The 21,229-nt window shown below is 36.3% G+C and overlaps 1 protein-coding gene across 2 annotated transcripts in view; it reads left to right on the forward strand.

Moving 5' to 3' along the window:
* Positions 1–19,583, forward strand: part of EPC2 (enhancer of polycomb homolog 2) — a 129,519-nt gene extending 109,936 nt beyond the window's left edge. For both annotated transcript variants that reach the window (XM_005676169.2, XM_013969839.2), the window contains 6 exons: positions 1,931–2,076; positions 2,186–2,529; positions 13,467–13,603; positions 15,925–16,084; positions 17,011–17,344; positions 18,318–19,583. In XM_005676169.2, coding sequence (XP_005676226.2) covers positions 1,931–2,076; positions 2,186–2,529; positions 13,467–13,603; positions 15,925–16,084; positions 17,011–17,344; positions 18,318–18,390 — 1,194 coding nt within the window. In that variant the 3' untranslated portion in view covers positions 18,391–19,583. The remainder of the gene's footprint in view (positions 1–1,930; positions 2,077–2,185; positions 2,530–13,466; positions 13,604–15,924; positions 16,085–17,010; positions 17,345–18,317) is intronic.

Raw genomic sequence — 21,229 nt, forward strand, 5'->3', positions numbered from 1 at the left:
ATCTTTTTTGTACAGTTCTTCTGTGTATTCTTGCCACCTCTTCTTAATATCGTCTGCTTCTGTTAGGTCCATACCATTTCTGTCCTTTATTGTGCCCATCTTTGCATGAAATGTTCCCTTGGTATCTCTCAACTTTCTTGAAGAGATCTCTAGTCTTTCCCATTCTGTTGTTTTCCTCTATTTCTTTTAATTGATCAATGAAGAAGTCTTTCTTATCTCTCCTTACTGTTCTTGGAGCTCTGCATTCAGATGGGTAATCTTTCCTTTTCTCCTTTGCCTTTAGCTTTCTTTTTTTCTCAGCTATTTGTAAGGCCTCCTCAGACAACCATTTTGCGTTTCTGCATTTCTTTTTCTTGGGGATGGTCTTGATCACTGCCTCCTGTACAGTGTCATGAACCTCTGTCCATAGTTCTTCAGGCACTCTGTCTATCAGATGTAATCCCTTGAATCTGTTTTCACTTCCACTGTATAATTGTAAGGGATTTGATTTATGTCATACATGAATGGCCTAGTGATTTTCCCTACTTTGTTCAATTTAAGTCTGAATTTTGCAATAAAGAATTCATGATCTGAGCCACGGTCAGCTCCTTGTTATTACTTTGCCAACAAAGGTCCATCTAGTCAAAGGTATGGGTTTTCCAGTAGTCATGTATGGATGTGAGAGTTGGACTATAAAGAAAGCTGAGTGCCGAAGAAGTGATGCTTTTGAACTGTGGTGTTGGAGAAAACTCTTGAGAGTCCCTTGCACTGCAAGGAGATCCAACCAGTCCATGCTAAAGGAAATGAATCTTGAATGTTCATTGGAAGGATTGATGCTGAGGCTGAAATTCCAATACTTTAGCCACCTGATGTGAAGAATTGACTCATCTGAAAAGACCCTGATGCTGGGAAAGATTGAAGGTGGGAGGAGAAGGGAACGTCAGAGGACAAGCTGGTGGGATGGCATCACTGACTTGATGGACATGAGTTTGAGCAGGCTCTGGGAGTTGTTGATGGACAGGGAAGCCTTGCCTGCTGTAGTCCATGGGGTCGCAAAGAGTCAGACACAACTGAGCAACTGAACTGAACTGAGGAAATGGGAAGGCTAAGAAATGCACTGTATGTCGTTAAAAATAGAGGAAGTATGAATTTCATCTGTGCGTGCTTTCTCTTTTGTTTCTCTCTTTATTTTTTAAATTATGAAAGTATGATAACACATTTACAGAAGACGTGGAAAATACAGAACAAAGTTGCATATAGTTCCACTATATATTACAATTATTTTTTTAAAGTAGATAAATTAAGATTTTTAGTTGAATCTCTATATCAAACTCTCAAAAATTAATAGAATAAATTTACAGAAAAGTAGAAGCATATAGTAGACCTGAAAAGCACCATGTACCAATTCAACATAATTGAGATTTATATAGTTTTCATACAACAGTAGGATACAAATTCTATTCAGGTTTTCATTGACTACAAACTGGGTGACACTAGAACATACTCAGGTACCTAAAATAAGGTCATGCTTGCTTTCTTGAAGTGCAGTTTTTGAAAATCCTGTCGAAGTCTCTGTAATATATCTCAGTAGCAAGTTTATAAATTACTAAATTCATTTCTCTAGAGCTGCTGAGAGTTGGACACTACTGAGCAACTGAATAGCAACTCTTCTACATAAATGTTAGAAGCCACATTGTTCTTTAAATACATTTCTTTTAAAATATATCTTAAATGTATTGATAGTCATAAAAATTTAGTTTATTTTGATGAGTGAACTTCTTTATCAGTTTTATAGAATTTAACCTGGTTAACATTTAAATCCCGATTTAAAATTTTTATATCTAAATTTTAATTGTTCTGCTAATACTGTAGTTTATTTTTATCATGATTTAACTTTTCTTCATTTCAGAATTATTCTATGAGTTTCAATTTTTCTTTCCCTTTTGTGCAGCCTCGTTTGGACCAAACTAACCGTTCATTTGGAAATTCAGAATTGGCAGATTTGGATAAGTTAAGATACAGGCATTGTCTTACAACACTCACAGTCCCAAGACGATGTATAGGATTTGCCAGAAGGCGAATTGGCAGAGGTGGAAGGTAAACTGTTCGTTTTGACATGGTATTTGTTTACAAGGTGGAAGGGACAGTATTAAGAAAATGTTATTAAGTTCTTCTAGGTAATACTTGGCTTTATATTGCTTTTCAGGGTCATAATGGACCGGATAGCCACAGAACATGACCCAGTCCTGAAACAGATAGACCCTGAAATGCTGAATGGTTTTTCAAGCGCTTCCCAAAATATAGACTTTTCTTCTAATTTCTCTCGGACCAATGCTTCCAATAAACATTGTGAAAATAGACTGTCCCTTTCTGAAATATTAAGCAATATCAGATCATGTCGACTACAGTGTTTCCAGCCAAGGCTACTAAATTTACACGACAGTGATAGTGAAGAATGTACCTCAAGAAAACCAGGGCAGACTGTGAACAATAGAAGAGTTTCTGCAGCATCTGTAGCTTTATTGAACACCAGCAAGAATGGCATATCAGGTAAGTTGCCACTTGTTAAAAGTATATCCTCTTCTCTTCTTAATTTTTCATTATCCGCTAGTCTTTCAGGATGAATTTTGAAGGTTTATTTTCATGATCCTACTGAGGAAAGGAATTGTAGCTTAACAATTCCCCCCAATGTAGGAAACTAAACTCTGTTATTGTGGTTTGCATTTTAACCAAAAGTTCCAAACCAATACCTGTAAAACCACTCACTTTGAATGTGTGTGCCTGGTATGGTGAGTGTGTAGGGAGAATGTGTAGAGAATTCTCTCTGGGCAGAGTGATTATTAGCTACTATTAGATCATCATAGCACAAAGTGTTTTTGTTATAGAAAGCTTAACACACTAACCTGACAGGCTCCTCTGTCCATGGAATTCTCCAGGCAAGAATACTGGAGTAGGTTACCATTTCCTTCTCCAGGGGATCTTCCATACGCAGGGATCAAACCCGGGTCTCACGCATTTTAAGCAGATTCTTTACCATCTGAGCCAACAGGGAAGCCTCTTTTCCTTTCACTTTCATTTATTGTATCGACTTTGCTTAAATGTAAGCATTGCCCCTCAGAAATGCCATTAAAGCTTTCTTTCTGAAAAATGTAATTTTGGTCTGATAATATACCTCTCTAATTGAGATCAAGAAGTATTTTACGTTTTAAGAGACATTGTACTAAAATTAATATACCTTGGCATTGTGAATAATGTGTAACATCTAGAGACTCTTAAGATGTAATTTTTACTTGTTTTCTTCTGTGGATAGTCTTCTCTTTATCACATATATATAAGTGTATAATTTGTGAATGTCTTTATAATGTATAAATTGCAAAAAATGCATGGTATACAAAGGCAAAGCTAGATATGGCTTGACTTAAACTGTTGATACCCTTTCTTTCTGTAAAATATTTATTTCTAAATTATTTCCTGGACAGTGCATTTTACTATATAAAATTGATGTGTTATACTTCTTCAAAGTGATTTTAAATCATTTTAGGTTGAAATTTTGTCTCAATAGTGTACAGTCCTTTTTAATTACTGAGCTGTTTATTTTCAAACTTTACTTACACGTTTGTCTATTTAGAGGTTGTTATGGAAAATTGGATTTGTTTGCATGATTGGAAGCTGGCATATCATTTCTCCAACTTAGTTGGTTAATTTTCTCCCAAACGAACTTGGGTAAGGAAAATGGTATCCCATTATATAAAGTTCGTGAGTCTGTGAAGTTTAATGACCTTTTGAAGCTGAAATGGATTAATACCTAATATGACTTTAGACAGCAGGATTCTTAGAAGTATAAAAATAGTAAGAGCCAGACATCCTGGAATGTGAAGTCAAGTGGGCCTTTAGGAAACATCAATAAGAACAAAGCTATTGGAGGTGATGGAATTCCAGTTGAGCTATTTCAAATCCTAAAAGATGATGCTGTGAAAGTGCTGCACTCAGTATACCAGCAAATTTGGAAAACTGGGCGGTGACCACAGGACTGGAAAAGGTCAGTTTTCATTCCATCCCAAAGAAAGGCAATGCCAAAGAATGCTCAAACTACCTCACAGTTTTACTCATCTCACACGCTATTAAAGTAATGCTCAAAATTCTCCAAGCCAGGCTTTAGCAATACATGAACTGTGAACTTCCAGATGTTCAAGCTGGTTTTAGAAAAGGCAGAGGAACCAGAGATCAAATTGTCAACATCCACTGGATCATCGAAAAGGCAAGAGAGTTCCAGAAAAACATCTATTTCTGCTTTATTGACTAAGCCAAAGCCTTTGACTGTGTGGATCACAATAAACTGTGGAAATTCTGAAAGAGATGGGAATACCAGACCACCTGACCTGCCTCTTGAGAAATCTGTGTGCAGATCAGGAAGCAACAGTTAGTACTGGACATGGAACAACAGACTGGTTCCAAATAGGAAAAGGAGTATGTCAAGGCTGTATATTGTTACCCTGCTTATTTAACTTATATGCAGAGTACATCATGAGAAACCCTGGCTGGAGGAAGCACAAGCTGGAATGAAGATTGCCAGGAGAAATATCAATAACCTCAGATATGCAGATGACACCACCCTTATGGCAGAAAGTGAAGAAGAACTAAAGAGCCTCTTGATGAAAGTGAAAGAGGAGAGTGAAAAAGTTGGCTTACAGTTCAACATTCAGAAAACTAAGATCATGGCATCTGGTCCCATCACATCATGACAAATAGAAGGACAAAGAATGGAAACTGTGGCAGACTTTATTTTGGGGGGCTCCAAAGTCACTGCAGATGGTGACTGCAGCCATGAAATTAAAAGACGCTTACTCCTTGGAAGCAAAATTAGGACCAACCTAGACAACATATTAAAAAGCAGAGACATTACTTTGCCAATGAAGGTCTGTCTAGTCAAGGCTATGGTTTTTCCAGTAGTCATGTATGCATGTGAGAGTTGGACTATAAAGAAAGCTGAGTGCCGAAGAATTGATGCTTTTGAATTGTTGTATTGGAGAAGACTCTTGAGAGCTCCTTAGACTGCAAGGAGATCCAACCAGTCCATCCTAAAGGAGATCAGTCCTCAGTGTTCATTGGAAGGACTGATGTTGAAGCTGAAACTCCAGTACTTTGGCCAACTGATGCAAAGAATTGACTCATCTGAAAAGACCCTGATGCTTGGAAAGATTGAAGGTGGGAGGAGAAGGGGATGACAGAGGATGAGATGGCTGGATGGCATCACCGACTTCATGGACATGAGTTTGGGTAAACTCCAGATTTTGGTGATGGACATGGAGGCCTGGCATGCTGCAGTCATGGGGTCGCAAAGAGTCAGACATGGCTGAGCAACTGAACTGAACTGACGAATATTAGGTCACATCCTTTTTCAGCCAACTCTAAGACATTGTTCAAATTATTTAACTGAAATTCCTGTACCAAAAATTATAATAATTTTGCCAAAAAGAGAGTTTAAAAACAACCATAAGCATTTATAAGTAGATTTGACTGTAGATTGAATTTTTTCTCTACAAACGAATACCATAACAAAGGATTGATTTTAAATGTTCCGTCTCAACTTGAATATGGCCAAATATTTGCAGCTTTCTACTGTACTTTCCTGAAACACTTCAGAACTATTTGACTTGACTCTTCCAGAAAATATATATGTTTCTCGTTATTGTATCATCAGTACTCTGCAAGTATGGATTCAGAATATAACAAGTCCATACAGTCAGCTCTAGAATTTTATGGCACTACCATGTATCAGCATAAAATAAGCATTTGTATTTTCGCTTGCATACACTTCTCAGGGAATTTAAATCGCATTATATGTGATGCTAGCATCATAGATAATAAGATTTTTTCTATTTTTACCTTTCCCCTATCATCAGAAGGAAATAGTGGTTTTGGTCTATGCCATTTTTCCTGTCTTATGTTTATGTTTATTATGTAATGGTACTGTGTCTCAACTTAGTACCATTCCATTATTTGTTATTAAAGGATTTTGTTCATGTTTTCTCTGCTAACTATAACCCACTGTAGTCATTGAAGTCACAAGGTGGTTTGTTTTTAACAAATTTCTTTTGTTTCAAAATATTAGGCATGGTATGTAAATTCATAATGAGACGTGTTTTTAACAGCAGTTTTGTAAACAACTGAAAAGCTGTAGCAGTTATTTGTTTGTTTGGGCCATGCCACGGGGCCTGCGGGATCTTTGTTTCTCAGCCAGGAATCTAACCTGGGCCCACAGCAGTGAAAGTATAGAATCCTAGCTATTGGACCACCAGGGAATTTGCCCATGGCAGTTTTAAGTACGCCCCGTACCAGTTATGTTCATTACATAGTTTCTCAGTTCTGGATAGATCATTTAAAGTGGATTCAGTTGCAATTCAGTTAATATGGATAGAAACTCCTTTTCTACCTAAAGAGAATTTAAGGAATTTCTTAAAAGTTACATTTTTATCTTTGATGTGCTTAGTGACCCCATGAACAGTAGCCCACCAGGCTCCTCTGTCCATGGGATTCTTCAGGCAAGAATACTGGAGTGGGTTGCCATTTCCTTCTCCATTATATTTGATGGACATATGCAAAAGAATTGAATCCTCATACATTTGGTTTCTTTTAATCTATGTGTCTGTAACACTTGTGCTTTCTGCTTAATTGTTAGCGGACTTAGTCAGGAGAACATGCCTGTCTTTAAGAGTAACAGGACTGATACAGAACCATGTTTTTACTTTGCAGAGAGTATCAAGTACTGAATTTTCTGTTTCACAGCTGGGAAATTCACAGCAAATAAAGGGTTTGATCAGAAATAGAAACCTGATACACCTGACACTTATAGTATTTATTTGTATCACAAATTCCTTAGTTCTTAAACAACAACCTTGAACTTGAGAGCCATTGACAGAAAATTTTCTTACTTTTATGTTGTTACTAAATGTTTTTCAAGTCATAGTTGCTGTGTCCTGAATGTAATCTGATTATTATTTTCGCTACCATATTAAATGGACTTAAAGTGAAACAAATAGAATTGTGTGTCCTAGGTACTAGTAAGAACTAAATCTGAAGACTTCATTTAGTTAATTATTAAATAAAAGTATGTTGTCTTAATTGAAAACCTATTCTGAAAGAACAGAAGTAGGACAGAGAAAGGGAAGATAGATGTGCTAAATAAAGGAAGTGCATAACCAAGGAAAATTATTTTTAATACATAATTATTTAGGATCTAAATGGCAGCCCACTCCAGTGTTCTTGCCTGGAGAATCCCAGGGACAGAGGAGCCTGGTAGGAGGCCGTCTGTGGGGCCGCACAGAGTTGGGCACGACTGAAGCGACTTAGCAGCAGCAGCAGCGTATGCAAAGCACTATGTTAAGTGTTCGGAAGTTGCAGAATTTTAGAAGACAGTAATCCTTACCTTCAGGGAGCTTATAACAAGCAAATATTATATTATTTAAATAAATAGATGATACAGTTTTCAGTCATTTGAAACTGCACTATTTATTCTTTTGAGATACTATTATTAAATCTCAACCTTAAAATATATTTCACATCTAAAAGTAGCATTGCTTGTTCAGACTCGAAGGGCAATTTATGTTTAATCTTGGGTTAGACTAATGCATGGTTGCAGTGTCTTTTCCCATTCTTTCTGAAAATGGTATAGAATGTTTGCAAGCATGAAAGTCTTTTAAAAGGGAAAACTATGTTTTAACACTAGCTGAGGTACTTACAAGGACTTATTTTTTAAGTTAGAGTCACTTCCAAAGGTGAGAAATAGATTTAGACTTCAGGAGTTTAAAAGATTTTAGTTTGACTACTAAAGGAAATCATATTGAAATTTCAATTATAACTGTTTAGCTTGGATTTCAGAAGTTTAAATGAATATTTAGTCTGTTTTATCGTCACATTTCATTTTTCCCTCATTCCCCACCCCTTTCACCCTCTCATTTCCTGTCTCACCTCTCATCTTCACCCTGGTTAGTATCCCCACAGTTTTACAGTTTACTCATTAGTTATATTAGTGGATGTGAATAGTCCTAGATTATATTGTTGGCTTTTGTGGGTGGGAAGATTTGTCCTCAGAGTAGGTCCAGTGGTTTTTTGTAAACTTTACCTGGTTGCTTGTTGTTACCTAGAAGGATTAAAATAGGATCTCCTCCTTCTCCTCCTCCATATAACCTCAGATCCAGCTAATTTTAAAACAAACAGACATTGCATATAATCAGTATTGCTTCAACAAGGTATATATTAAAACTTTTATAACAGACCTACCTGGTAGATGATGAAGTGCCAAATAATCATTTCAACTTTTAGATGATTTTAACTATTACATTAGATGTTCTTCATTAAGCTGTAAAAACTTGGTCTAGGCTAGTATTTTAAAATATTCATGGCCTCCCAAGAATCACTTTAGCCTACTTTTAGAAAAAAAATGTATTAAAAGTTAGAAGATTATTTTTTCAAAGGTAGCAGATAGCACAAAAATCATGTGTTTATACTTGGTTATGGAGTCCCTTGGACTGCAAGGAGATCCAACCAGTCCATTCTGAAGGAGATCAGCCCCGGGATTTCTTTGGAAGGAATGATGCTGAAGCTGAAACTCCAGTACTTTGGCCACCTCATGTGAAGAGTTGACTCATTGGAAAAGACTCTGATGCTGGGAGGGATTGGGGGCAGGAGGAGAAGGGGACGACAGAGGATGAGATGGCTGGATGGCATCACTAACTCGATAGACGTGAGTCTGAGTGAATTCCAGGAGTTGGTGATGGACAGGGAGGTCTGGCGTGCTGCGATTCATGGGGTTGCAAAGAGTCGGACACGACTGAGCAACTGAACTGAACTGAACTGAACTGAACTGAACTGTGGGGTGGTCATCTAGAAAATCCAGAATGTGTTTCTATTCGGTGTTTCTTTTTATTAGTTTATCAATGAAACGACAGTAAAAAGTTGACTTCTGCTGCTGCTAAGTTCAGTCATGTCCAACTCTGTGCGACCCCATAGACGGCAGCCTACCAGACTCCTCCATCCTTGGGATTCTCCAGGCAAGAATGCTGGAGTGGGTTGCCATTTCCTCCTCCAATGCATGAAAGTGAAAGTGAAGTCGCTCAGTCGTGTCTGACTTTCCACAATTCCATGGACTGCAGCCTACCAGGCTCCTCCGTCCATGGGAGTTTCCAGGCAAGAGTACTGGAGTGGGATGCCATTGCCTTCTCTGAAAAAGTTGACAGATACTTTTAAAGATTTCACACATACTCAAGAATGTTTTCCCTGGGCCCAAGTTTAAGAAATAGTGATGTAAAGCTTTATTGATATACCAGTGTAAAATCTAATGGAGATACCTAGAGTATATTTGTTTTGGATCGCTGTCAGATTATGAGAGGGGAAGATGATAAGAGATCAGGCTAGCAGAGCACCTTGTAGGAACCACATGACTGAAAGGTAAAGAACAAAATGAGCAATGCCTGCAATGTTTGAAAACAGAATCAACATTCTAAAGGTGGTGACAAATATTCTGTGAAAAGCTACATGGATTCATCTGAGGCATAGAAGCACACCGATAAACCCAAAGCAGGTAGAAAGACAGCCAGAAAGGTTAGAGGCTTTAGTGAAAAACAGACTGTCAGTTATATGCTCAAAATATTTAGAAATGCAAGTGTGTTACTAATGTACAGAATGACAACTTGTGTATGTAAAAGGATAAATTCTATAATATGTGTACCTATTAGAATGTGTAACCCAGGGAGATTTGCAAAACCTCTTACTTAGAGAAAGGAACATTTCCTGCTTTTTTGCCTTCATAAAACAGTCAGATTGTAGTTACTTTTTTTTTTAATTTACTTTTAATTGAAGGCTAATTGCTTTACAGCATTGCATTGGTTTCTGCCAAACATCAACATGAATCAGTCATAGGTTTACCCATGTTCCTTCCCACTTGAACATCTCTCCCACCTGCCTCCCCATCTCACCCTTCTGGGTTGTTACTGAGCCCTGGTTTGAGTTCCCTGAGTCATAAAACAAATTCCCATTGGCTGCCTGTTTTACATATGGTAATATATGTTTCCGTGTTACTCTCTGCATACCTCCCATCCTCTCCTTCCTATGCCAGCTGTGTCCATGAGTCTATTCTCAGTGTCTGTGTCTCTCTGAAAATAGGTTCATCAGTACCGTCTTTGTAGATTCCATATATGTGTGTTAGTACATGATAATTTTTTCTCTCTTTCTTACTTACTTCACTCTGTATAATAGGCTCTAGGTTCATCCACCTCATTAGGACTGACTCAGATGTGTTCCTTTTATGGCTGAATAATATTCCATTGTTTATATGTACCACAGCTTTTTTATGCATTCATCTGTTGATGGACATCTAAGTTGCTTCCACGTCCTAGCTATTATAAATGCAATGAACATTGGGTTACACGTGTCTTTCCTCAGGGTATATGCCTTGTAATGAGATTGCTGGGTCATACGGTGGTTTTACTCTTAGTTTTTTAAGATATCTCTGTACTGTTCTGCATAGTAACTGTATCAATTTGCAGATTGTCAGTTACTTTTAAACTGACAGGACTTGGCCGTGTTGGATAGGGTAGATTTATGACCAGCGTGAAATTTACTTTTAAGCTAGCAACTTTTGAGAGCAACTAGTAGAAAGAATTTGACCCTAAGCAAGAGAAACATATGGTTTCTTTTTTCATACATTCCCACTTCTTTATGTCACGACCACCCTTCCAAAGCTGGGCCTCCATCCTATGTCTTGTTCCTAAAGAGGTATCTTCACACTATAAGTGTGACATTTTCCTAGTGTATTTTAATGCTTATCTCTTGATAACTCAAAGTCAGTGTAAGAAATGAATTTCTTATGGAAGTATTTCTGTAACTTATGAAAGGAAAAATAATTAGTGGAGAAGGTGCTTTCCTTCTGATCAGTACTATGACTGTGCCATTAAAACCATACTGCATTTCTTACCACTTTCACTCATCCTAACAAAATGAAAGAGGCCAGTTAGGGAGGGTGTTCTGTATGTGTTCCAATTCTGTGTCATGATTGCTGTTTTTGTCTGAAGAGTGTTTAATGCTCTAGAAAATTCTGAATGAGAAACATAAGCAATTTTCAAGCACAAAACACCTTATAGTGTTTAAAAACAACAACAAACTAGATGTTAAAAATGAATCTAACATGCTGAGTTTGAGGTAAAGGAGAAGAAGAAAAAAATGAATTTAATATTTTAAGCATATCCATATTTTTGAATTGTTTTACCACCAGTGGTTTTCAACCAGTAGCAGAATCAGGAATGAGAATTTTGGCATCAAAGCCAGCGTGAGTTTTTAAGAAGTTGGGCAACACTTCACCATTAATTTGAGTCATTTCAATGAAGTCTTGGTTGGGATTTTATACATTTTCTATGGTGAAAAGGATGGAGTTCTTCAACAAATTAATGGTTTCAACAAGTCAGGGCAGTAAGCAGACATGTCCCTCCCCAGACCAGGAACTTTTATTAGCATCCCTTTTTGATATCTACATAAATGATCATCTTTTCACAAGAACAACTAGAATACCTCTAATTGGCAACATTTTGTTAGTTAATAACTACTAACCAAAACTAATTTTGTTGCTAAAAGAATACAATTTGTTCTTTCAGGTAATTTATATATATATACTTTCTGATTAGTAAGATTTTATGATTATCTAACTTAAAAGATTTTGAAAAATGAAAAAATTCTCATTATCTTCATTTCTCTCTGAATTTTTAAATAGCTGCTAAAAGTGTATCCTGTTTGGTTTTATTCCTCACTTAGAATTCAGTACTGTGGATTTCTCACCTTTTTATCACAGCATAAACCTAAGCTCTGGACAAACATCATGCTGCATTTGAGAGCAGAGAATACTAACACCAGATTACAAGTCCACTTCTTCTGAATTGGTACACTGGTTTATATACAGAAGACGTAAATAGATTTATTTGGGCTTAAGGTTTTCCTTCCTGCCTTTGTATCTAATAAACTATTTTTAATCTCTGTCTCAAGGTTCTCATACAGCTAGAAATTAATGAACACTTCACATTTTCATTTGATTTTGAAGATTTTAAATTTAGAATTTAAAGTTATTATTTTTTATTTAAAAATAGAATACTTGCAATGAATTCAACATGTGCAAAGAAAGACATTTGATTTCGTTGATAATTCAGTAAGATAACTAATGTGTACTTCAAAAATACAGGTAATAGTGAAATTTTAGAATGACTGCTATCATAGGCCCATCTTCTAAAAAAATTGCTATCTATCTAAGAACTGTTTCTCCATGACAGTCCAATACTAATTTTAATGATAACGTTGTATAACAGAAATGAAGGCCTATCTAAAGTTTTGTCCATCTCTGGGGCTTAATTCCTTCATAGAAAATAAGCTGTGCACAACTTGTTATATCTAATTTACCATCATATATATATATATATATATATATAATTTCTCATTTGTGATTCTGCTAAATGGAAAACTTTGGTGGGGATTTCTAGTTAAGTAACATTAGTTGAAGGTATAGTCTCCTATCTAAACTTCAGGTCATATTGATTAAGTTAGCTAAGTTACATTTAAAGGTTGACTTCTATTAGTTGAAAATTCTTTATATGTATCTTTTCTTTCCAACTATATGGTAGGACTATAGCAGGGACCTTCTTTTAAATTTATTTTTTTTCTCTGTATTTATTCTTAACTCTTAATTCAGCACTTTTCATTGTAGATAGTAAATACTTGCTGATTGGGTGAAATAGCTGGGAGAAAGGAAAGAAAACAATAAAGAAAAATAGAGTAAAATGGCTCTGGTAGTACATGTATTCTGATGTGATTTACTGTTTTGTGGCTCTAATAGTATACTGACTTCTATGGAGATAGCTTTGTGTCCGCTGAATAAGTTTATCAGTGGTGTACTTAAATATCAGTGAGTGAAAGTTTGTTTACATTTCTTTGGGAAAAGTTTTTCTTATTATAACTTGATAACTTTTTTTAAAGTAATTTTTTAAATAAAAGTTTTAAATGTCTTATTTTTATTTGATATTTAGTAACTTAACACAGTTGGTAACAGCATAATTGATTACATCTGAGGATGCATTGTATCTCTAATTTTCTAATATATCTCATTTCTAGCCCATGTTTTTATAGATAGTACTTAGTTTAGGCATCTATTGGCTTAACGTGTGGTTTAAGTCTGAATAAATGGAAGAATCCTCAAATTAGAGCTGTGTTATACAGTAAAAACTACAAATAGTAACTTTTTAAGCATGTAATATTAGAAGGTCATAGATATTAGTATAAGCTACTTTGACTGAAGGGTATCATTTTTACCCTGTTCTTTGCTGCTGAAGTATAATACATACTGTGATTTGAAATTGCTTTTCATCTTAATTGTGGAGTAACTTCAGACTGTATTCTACTTGTTAAAAGTACTTTAAAACATGCATATTTCTAAAATTCATGTCCTTTGCCAGTGTCAGGGGGCATCACGGAAGAGCAGTTTCAGACTCATCAACAGCAGTTAGTTCAAATGCAAAGGCAGCAGCTTGCTCAGCTTCAGCAGAAACAGCAATCTCAGCATTCCTCGCAACAGACACATCCAAAAGCACAGGTAAAGCTGTCTTTGAATCATGGTTATGTCTGTTCTTTCACAATTATGTCATTTTTAAAAAATTTTAGTCAAGTCACAGCAAATAACCTTGTTATTGCTACTCTTGATTTTGAAGGTCAAACCTATGTCTTTTTCAGTTAATTTAGCTAATTTTAAGTGACTAGTGTTTGTTTCATGAGAGGAGCACTAGAGCCAAATATAGTATTTTTAATTTAGGAAAGAAATTGCTACATATTTTTGGAAAGTTCACTATATATACTCTTAGACCATCAGGCTCACCCCTGCTGCTGCTGCTGCTAAGTCGCTTCATTTGTGTCCAACTCTGTGTGACCCCACAGACGGCAGCCCACCAGGCTCCCCCATCCCTGGGATTCTCCAGGCAAGAACACTGGAGTGGGTTGCTATTTCCTTCTCCAAGGCTCACCCCTACTCCCCCAGAAGTGTTCTTTCCAAGGATATGACTATCCCAACCCTTTCCTAAACTGTGTGTTGTGCCATTTGAATATGCCCCATAAGCTGGGAGGTAATTGACTTGTGCAATAAATCCAGACAACATAGTCCTTTGTCTATTTGAAACTCATTTCCCTGAAAAAAAAAAAAAAAAATGCCCCTAGATGAAGTTTTCCTTCAGTTCAGTTCAGTCGTTCAGTTGCGTCTGACTCTTTGCAACCCCATGAATCACAGCACGCCAGGCCTCCCTGTCCATAACCAACTCCCAGAGTTCACTCAGACTCATGTCCATCGAGTCGGTGATGCCATGCAGCCATCTCATTCTCTGTCGTCCCCTTCTCCTCCTGCCCCCAATCCCTCCCAGCATCAGAGTCTTCTCCACTGAGTCAGCTCTTGGCATGAGGCGGCCAAAGTACTGGAGTTTCAGATTTAGCATCAGTCCTTCCAAAGAACACCCAGGGCTGATCTCCTTTAGGATGGACTGGTTGGATCTCCTTGCAGTCCAAGGGACTCTCAAGAGTCTTTTCCAACACCACAGCTCAAAAGCCTCAATTCTTCAGCACTCAGCTTTCTTCACAGTCCAACTCTAACATCCATACATGACCACTGGTAAAACCATAGCCTTGACGAGACGGACCTTTGTTGGCAAAGTAATGTCTCTGCTTTAATGTCTAGGTTGGTCCTAACTTTCCTTCCAAGGAGTAAGCGTCTTTTAATTTCATGGCTGCAGTCACCATCTGCAGTGATTTTGGAGCCCAAAATAATAAAGTCTGATGCTGTTTCCACTGTTTCCCCATCTATTTCCCATGAAGTGATGAGACCGGATGCCATGATCTTCGTTTTCTGAATGTTGAGCTTTAAGCCAACTTTTTCACTCTCCTCTTTCACTTTCATCAAGAGGCTTTTTAGCTCCTCTTCACTTTCTGCCATAAGGGTGGTGTCATCTGCATATCTGAGGTTATTGATATTTCTCCTGGCAATCTTGATTCCAGCTTGTGCTTCATCCAGCCCAGTGTTTCCCATGATGTACTCTGCATAGAAGTTAAAGAGCAGGGTAACAATATACAGCCTTGACATACTCCTTTTCCTATTTGGAACCAGTCTGTTTGTTCCACGTCCAGTTCTAACTGTTGCTTCCTGACCTGCCTATAGGTTTCTCAAGAGGCAGGTCAGGTGGTCTGGTATTCCCATCTCTTTCTAACCCTGAACTAGTTTTATACAGAATCAAAAGGAACATGACCATTAAACTTGCCTTTGTTTGCCTTTTATGAATCTCAGGTAATTTCAGCCTACTGAGAAGTTAGGCTAAGATACATTTTTACACTGGGACAAAAATGGCTGTCAGCCATCTCTGTCATTTCATTTTGCCCACAGTATCTAGATTGTCAAGTATTTTAAAATTTTTATTTATTTATTTTAAATGAAACAAAGATGAATATTTTTAATGAAGAAAGGTATAATTTACAAAGAAGATAGACATCATATACCATTAGACACTTTAGCAACAAAGTAACAAAGATATATAAAGCAAATATCGGAAGAGATATAAGGGAAAAAATATATAATCATAATGAGACATAGTAACGATTGTCAAGTATTTTTAAAGGCATTAACACTTGGAAAAATGAATAGGGCATAAAGATTTGGATTGTTTATTGCCCTAGCTCTTTCTCATAAATAGTTGCTTCTCAGTTTAGTAACTTTCTTATTTCACAGATGAAAATAGTCTGTGAAGTCCTAGATCTCTTAACATAAAAACTTTTAACTATTCAGAATGAAAAAGGCAACAGCCTCTTGGGTTTTCTCACTTTTTTAAGTGTTTGTGAACTCACATCTGAAAAGTTGAGAGTTTAACTTTGTTCATTTTATAGGGCTCAAGCACCTCTGACTGTATGTCTAAAACACTTGACTCAGCCAGCGCCCATTTTGCTGCATCTGCAGTGGTCAGTGCACCTGTTCCAAGTCGCAGTGAGGTAGCCAAGGAACAGAACACTGGCCACAGCAACATAAACGGTGTTGTCCAGCCTTCAGGTAAGCCTGTCGTTTCAAGTGATACTTACTAGCTCAAAGTTGCAACTCAGTGATTTGAGATTTGGGTTTTGTTTTTTTTTTTTTTTTGGTTTTTGATTTTTAAATCCAGAGGGGAAACATTGTACAAGAAGTCAGTTAGGACTCCATAATTTCTGTGGCTCTGTGTGGTGGAATAGCTTGATGTTTCTAAAAGTCACATCAAGCCTGCTCCCTGGGTCCTCCCATGCCCAGTTGATACCTACCTGTGTAACAGTCCACCCTGCCTAGTTTTATCTACATACTATCATTTGCCTCACATCTTACCAGTCACATCAAGCCAATTGCTAACCATCATTGTTGAATCATTTGTACATTTATAAAGAGGAGAATTATATTAATAGTCCAGGTGATCTGTCAGAAGTTGGAAATTGGATTTACCTTCCCAGTCTTACACACTCACAGCCCTGCTTTCTGTGACTCCTTGTGAAGTACAGTATTGCTGTGAAACTATTTCTGCATCAAACTACCGAGAGTACTTTGTTCTTCCTATCAGCCTTTAACTTCTGCTCAGACCCTAGGATTTTCCACTTGCTATTCCATATACCTATGATTGTGATTGCCCTTCCTTACTGATGTTCTTCCTTGTGCAAATTCTAATGGAAGTCCAGTTTTCATCTCCACCTGCCCTCAGTCTCCAAGAAGACCTCTCTGTCCTGTTACACAGTTTCCATATATGAAGGCAGCAGAATACTTTCCAAAACTGTTTTATGCAGGCTAGCAGAAAGAGGGTATCTTTGGGGTTGTAAAGGTGAATATGTTGTTATTGATTAGAAACTCTCTTCAGAGATTTAATTAGATTACAAATGTTTGCATTTTAAACTCCTAATTTTTTAAAGAGTTTAATTAATGTCTCATGAGTTGAACAGTTTTTTTTCCTTCTCCTTCAGGAACCTCTAAAACATTATACTCCACCAATATGGCTTTATCATCCAGCCCAGGGATTTCAGCTGTACAACTTGTAAGGACAGTTGGCCACACCACTACAAACCACTTAATCCCAGCATTGTGCACAAGCAGTCCTCAAACACTTCCCATGAACAATTCCTGCCTGACAAATGCAGTGCACCTCAATAACGTCAGTGTTGTTTCTCCAGTCAATGTGCATATCAATACACGGACTTCAGCACCATCGCCAACAGCCTTAAAACTCGCCACAGTTGCTGCCAGTATGGACAGAGTGCCAAAGGTTACTCCTAGCAGTGCCATCAGCAGCATAGCCAGGTGTGTGTGCGTGTGTGTGTGTATTTCAAGTATCATTCTGTCTCTTTCTGCTGGCTCAGATCCTGTGGGAGGAGAAGACTTTTCCTTTTTTTCTTTTACTGCTCAAGCCATAGATAGCTTGTCAGCTGATTGACTTGCTTTTCAACAGATATTGAATATCTGCTTAGTCTAAAGCTGTGTGACTTAGATCTTTAAGGTCCCTAGTAGAATGTTTAAATGCCAATCAAAACTGTTATTTTAAAAAAGGGGGGAGGATAGTCCACATCAACTTGGGAACCATCAAACTGAAAAAATACATCAGCTTTAGTTATTCTTATATTTCTTCTTTGTAGTTTAGGCAGTCTGGCAGGCTAGAGTTATTGTTAGCCTTCAGAGCTTTAGTTTTCAAATCAAATTTGTATTTTTTTAACATTATACCCAAAGGGAAAGTAAATTATTTTGTGTATGTTTTAGAACTGAGAATATCCTGGAATTAACTAAATCTATGATAATGTATTTCAGATTGCTTTTTTCTTTCTATGACACTAATGCATGCGAACAGTGAATCAAAAAAATTGATCTGCATAGATTAATAACTACATGACCATAAACTGTAAAATTAAACTGTAGTGGAAAGTAATTTAAGTAATACTGTGCTTCCAGTTATTATTATTTATGAGCATCATCTGCTCTGTCTATTGTAAAAAGCTTGAATTGTCCTATGTTATATGTTTGATAAGTAATTTATCATTGACTGCTACTGAAATACTGTTAAGTTGCTATTTTTCCTAAGTTAATAATTATAATCAAGTTCATAGGATTTCTTGACTGAAGAAAACTTTTCCTTATTCCTGTATGGAAACTGTAAAAATGGGAGATGTTCTTGTGCAGTATGTTTAATTGTAATTATATAAAACACATCTGTAACTACTAAATGATAAACATCATATTCTAGAGAGTATTAATGTTTATTTTACTCTTTGCCTTATTATAGAGAGAACCATGAACCAGAAAGATTGGGTTTAAATGGAATAGCAGAGACAACAGTAGCTATGGAAGTGACATAACCTAAAACATGTGGCTTTGACCTGTGCTGATGGTGTGCAGTCATTCATATTCCAGCTGAATGCAAAAGGCGAAACTCTGTGGATCACAGAGGATAACAGTGGACCTAAATGGACTATAGTATATCGGATGTTGAATCGATATATGATGTATATTTTGTAAAATTGGGAAAATCACTACCTTGTAAAATAGTTTATTTGTATCATCAATATTATTTCTGTTACTTGAATAGTAGATATTCATCATCATGCTTTTGCACTTGAATTTGCAACTGAATGGATTTTAAAAAATAATTCTTTAATGGGATCATGAGCATGAAATGGGATCCTGCATCACTTGTTTTAACTATTTATTTTGCCATGTTTACATTTTGTATCTTGTAAAAATAAATCCAACTTTGTGTCTAAAAAGTTAAAGATTCATAGCTAGGAAATGAAATTCTTGTAATTTTTTTCTAAAGGAACTGTAAAGTTTTCACTTGGTTCATTTTGTTTCACAATTTGACTAGATGGACTTTTTGGTAAATACTTTAGTGGCATTTCACTGTCAAATATGAAGTTCAAGGCAAAATAGTATTTTCTATTACTGTGCAGGGGAAAGGGATGGATCGATACATGCAAATTTAATGTAGTGACTCACTTTTCCATATATTTTGAATGTATATTTCTATTTATAATACCAGTTTATAAAAAATGATTACACAGAAAAAAAGGACTAGGAAAAATTATGCATCTAGTACATTTAAACTGTGCAGGTATGAAAAATTTTCAAGGATTACATTTTATCTGAAGACTGCATATTTTAACTGGCTTTAAAACTGTAACACACCACATAAAGGATATTTTACCAGGTATGTATTGCATTATATCATTGCAATAATTATTGGAAGTCTAGATATCGAGCCATCCCAGGTGTTGGGAGGGGGGGAGGGTTGTGGCAAGATTGTCTTTTCAATTTTGGAGAGATTTCCTGTGGCTACAAGGCAAGTAACGGGTTGGAAAAAGTCTGACTGTAAGCGTTGGACACCTTCATAGTGTAGTGTTTTAGTGACTTTTTTTATACGGTTCTTGTATATTAGATACGTGTAGTGGTGTTTCAGAATGTTTGTTTATGCACTAGTTCAGACAACTTTCCCTGTTACTTGTTCTTGATAAGTGAAAACTGCAGGGAAATAAAAATACATATCAAACATGGACATGCTGCATATGTGTTTATTTCACAATGTGCACACAGTATAAGTGAAAATTTAAGGGAGATGATAGCACTTGACAGCACTTTTCATTTTCACAGTGCTTTCCAAGCATTAATGAAAAGAACTATAAGAAGCTCATCTGTGGGCACTCTTGGGTTTCAGATAATCCAATATAAACTACCTTTGATAGGAAAAAGTTCTTAAAATATTTTACAGAATGTAAGTAATTTGCAGTGTAACATTCATTGAAATCTCATAAGTGAGCCTCATTTTATAAATAAAAGTTTAGAATTATATTGCAAGGGGGTTTTGTCAAGTAAGTATTGGAAAATATTTTTAATGAATATGATTAAAACCATTTCAAACTACGTAATTTTATACTTTACATTTTTTATATCTGCAGTCCTGAAAGTTGTAAATTGATATGTCAGTTGAATTAATGGGCCAAGATTTCTGCTGAGAGTGGTTTTTATTCAGGTCCTAAATATGTAAAGCAATTTATAGTCAAAACCATAGGAAAAAATAAATTTAATTTCTTCGTTGGTTGTGACCTGATAGGATCCATGCTCATTTCTGCCATACTACCTCTGGAGTTACTCATTGCTGGTGATATAAAGAAAATAATTTTGATTTGATATATAGTTTGACTGTATTCATTCTGCTTTTAGTTGGATGTATCTCCTTGCTATTAAGAACTCAAAACAACTTTAGTGCTGATTTCAGAAAAAGTTTTATTTCCATTTCACCAAAGTAAAGCATGAAAGGAAGTTGCCTTGTGATATACATGTTATAAATAATGTAAAACAAAAAACTGTCTACAGTTTCTGGAGATGTGGCGAATTCAGAATTCATCAAAAGCTGATGTTTTGTTTTTTAAGTAAAATAGAAAAATAGGCCTTATTTTGATGGGGTTGTAGCTGTTTCACAGGTGGTATTTCCGTTACTTGCACATAACATTTTTCCAATGCTTTTCAAAACTTAAGTGACAGATACTTGTTTTTACATTATCAAGTTGAAGCTTAGTTTATTTATTTTTATTTTTTTGACTGCGCTAGGTCTTCATTGCAGCATGCAGACTTAGCCCCGTGGTATGCGGGATCTTAGTTCCCCAACAAGGGATCAGACCTATGAGCCCTGCATTGGAAGGCAGATTCTCAATCGCTGGACCACCAGGGAAGTCCCAAGAATAGTGTATTTTTACACAGGCCCTCCTCTGGGCAGCACCACCATTTCTTGGTTTTTGTGATTAAACTAATACTTTCAGTTCAGTAAGCTTCTGAAGTCCTTGGAATATGTTTTCTGATGGGATGGGTAATAGGTTGGTTGGTTGTTGGGTGGTTTAAACAAAATGGGTAACTCATGTGCTGGGATATCTTGTAATTAATTATAGGTAAAAATAGTTACAAACTGCCTTTTTCTGCTTTCCTAGAGTACCCTTCCTTCTCTGGTAATTCAAAATCATCATTATGATTAATTAGATAAATTATTATGATATAGCTCTAAGTATATTTGAAGATATGTTGCATATCTTTCTTTTGCTAAAGCCCAGGGGAAAAAGTAAGATATCTGGAAGGCACATCTTTAAAATATATATAGTACACACACCGTTCTTTTTTTTTTTTTTAATGTTGACTAGAGTAATTGTAACT

Source organism: Capra hircus, chromosome 2, assembly GCF_001704415.2.
Source record: "Capra hircus breed San Clemente chromosome 2, ASM170441v1, whole genome shotgun sequence".
NCBI lineage: Eukaryota > Metazoa > Chordata > Mammalia > Artiodactyla > Bovidae > Capra > Capra hircus.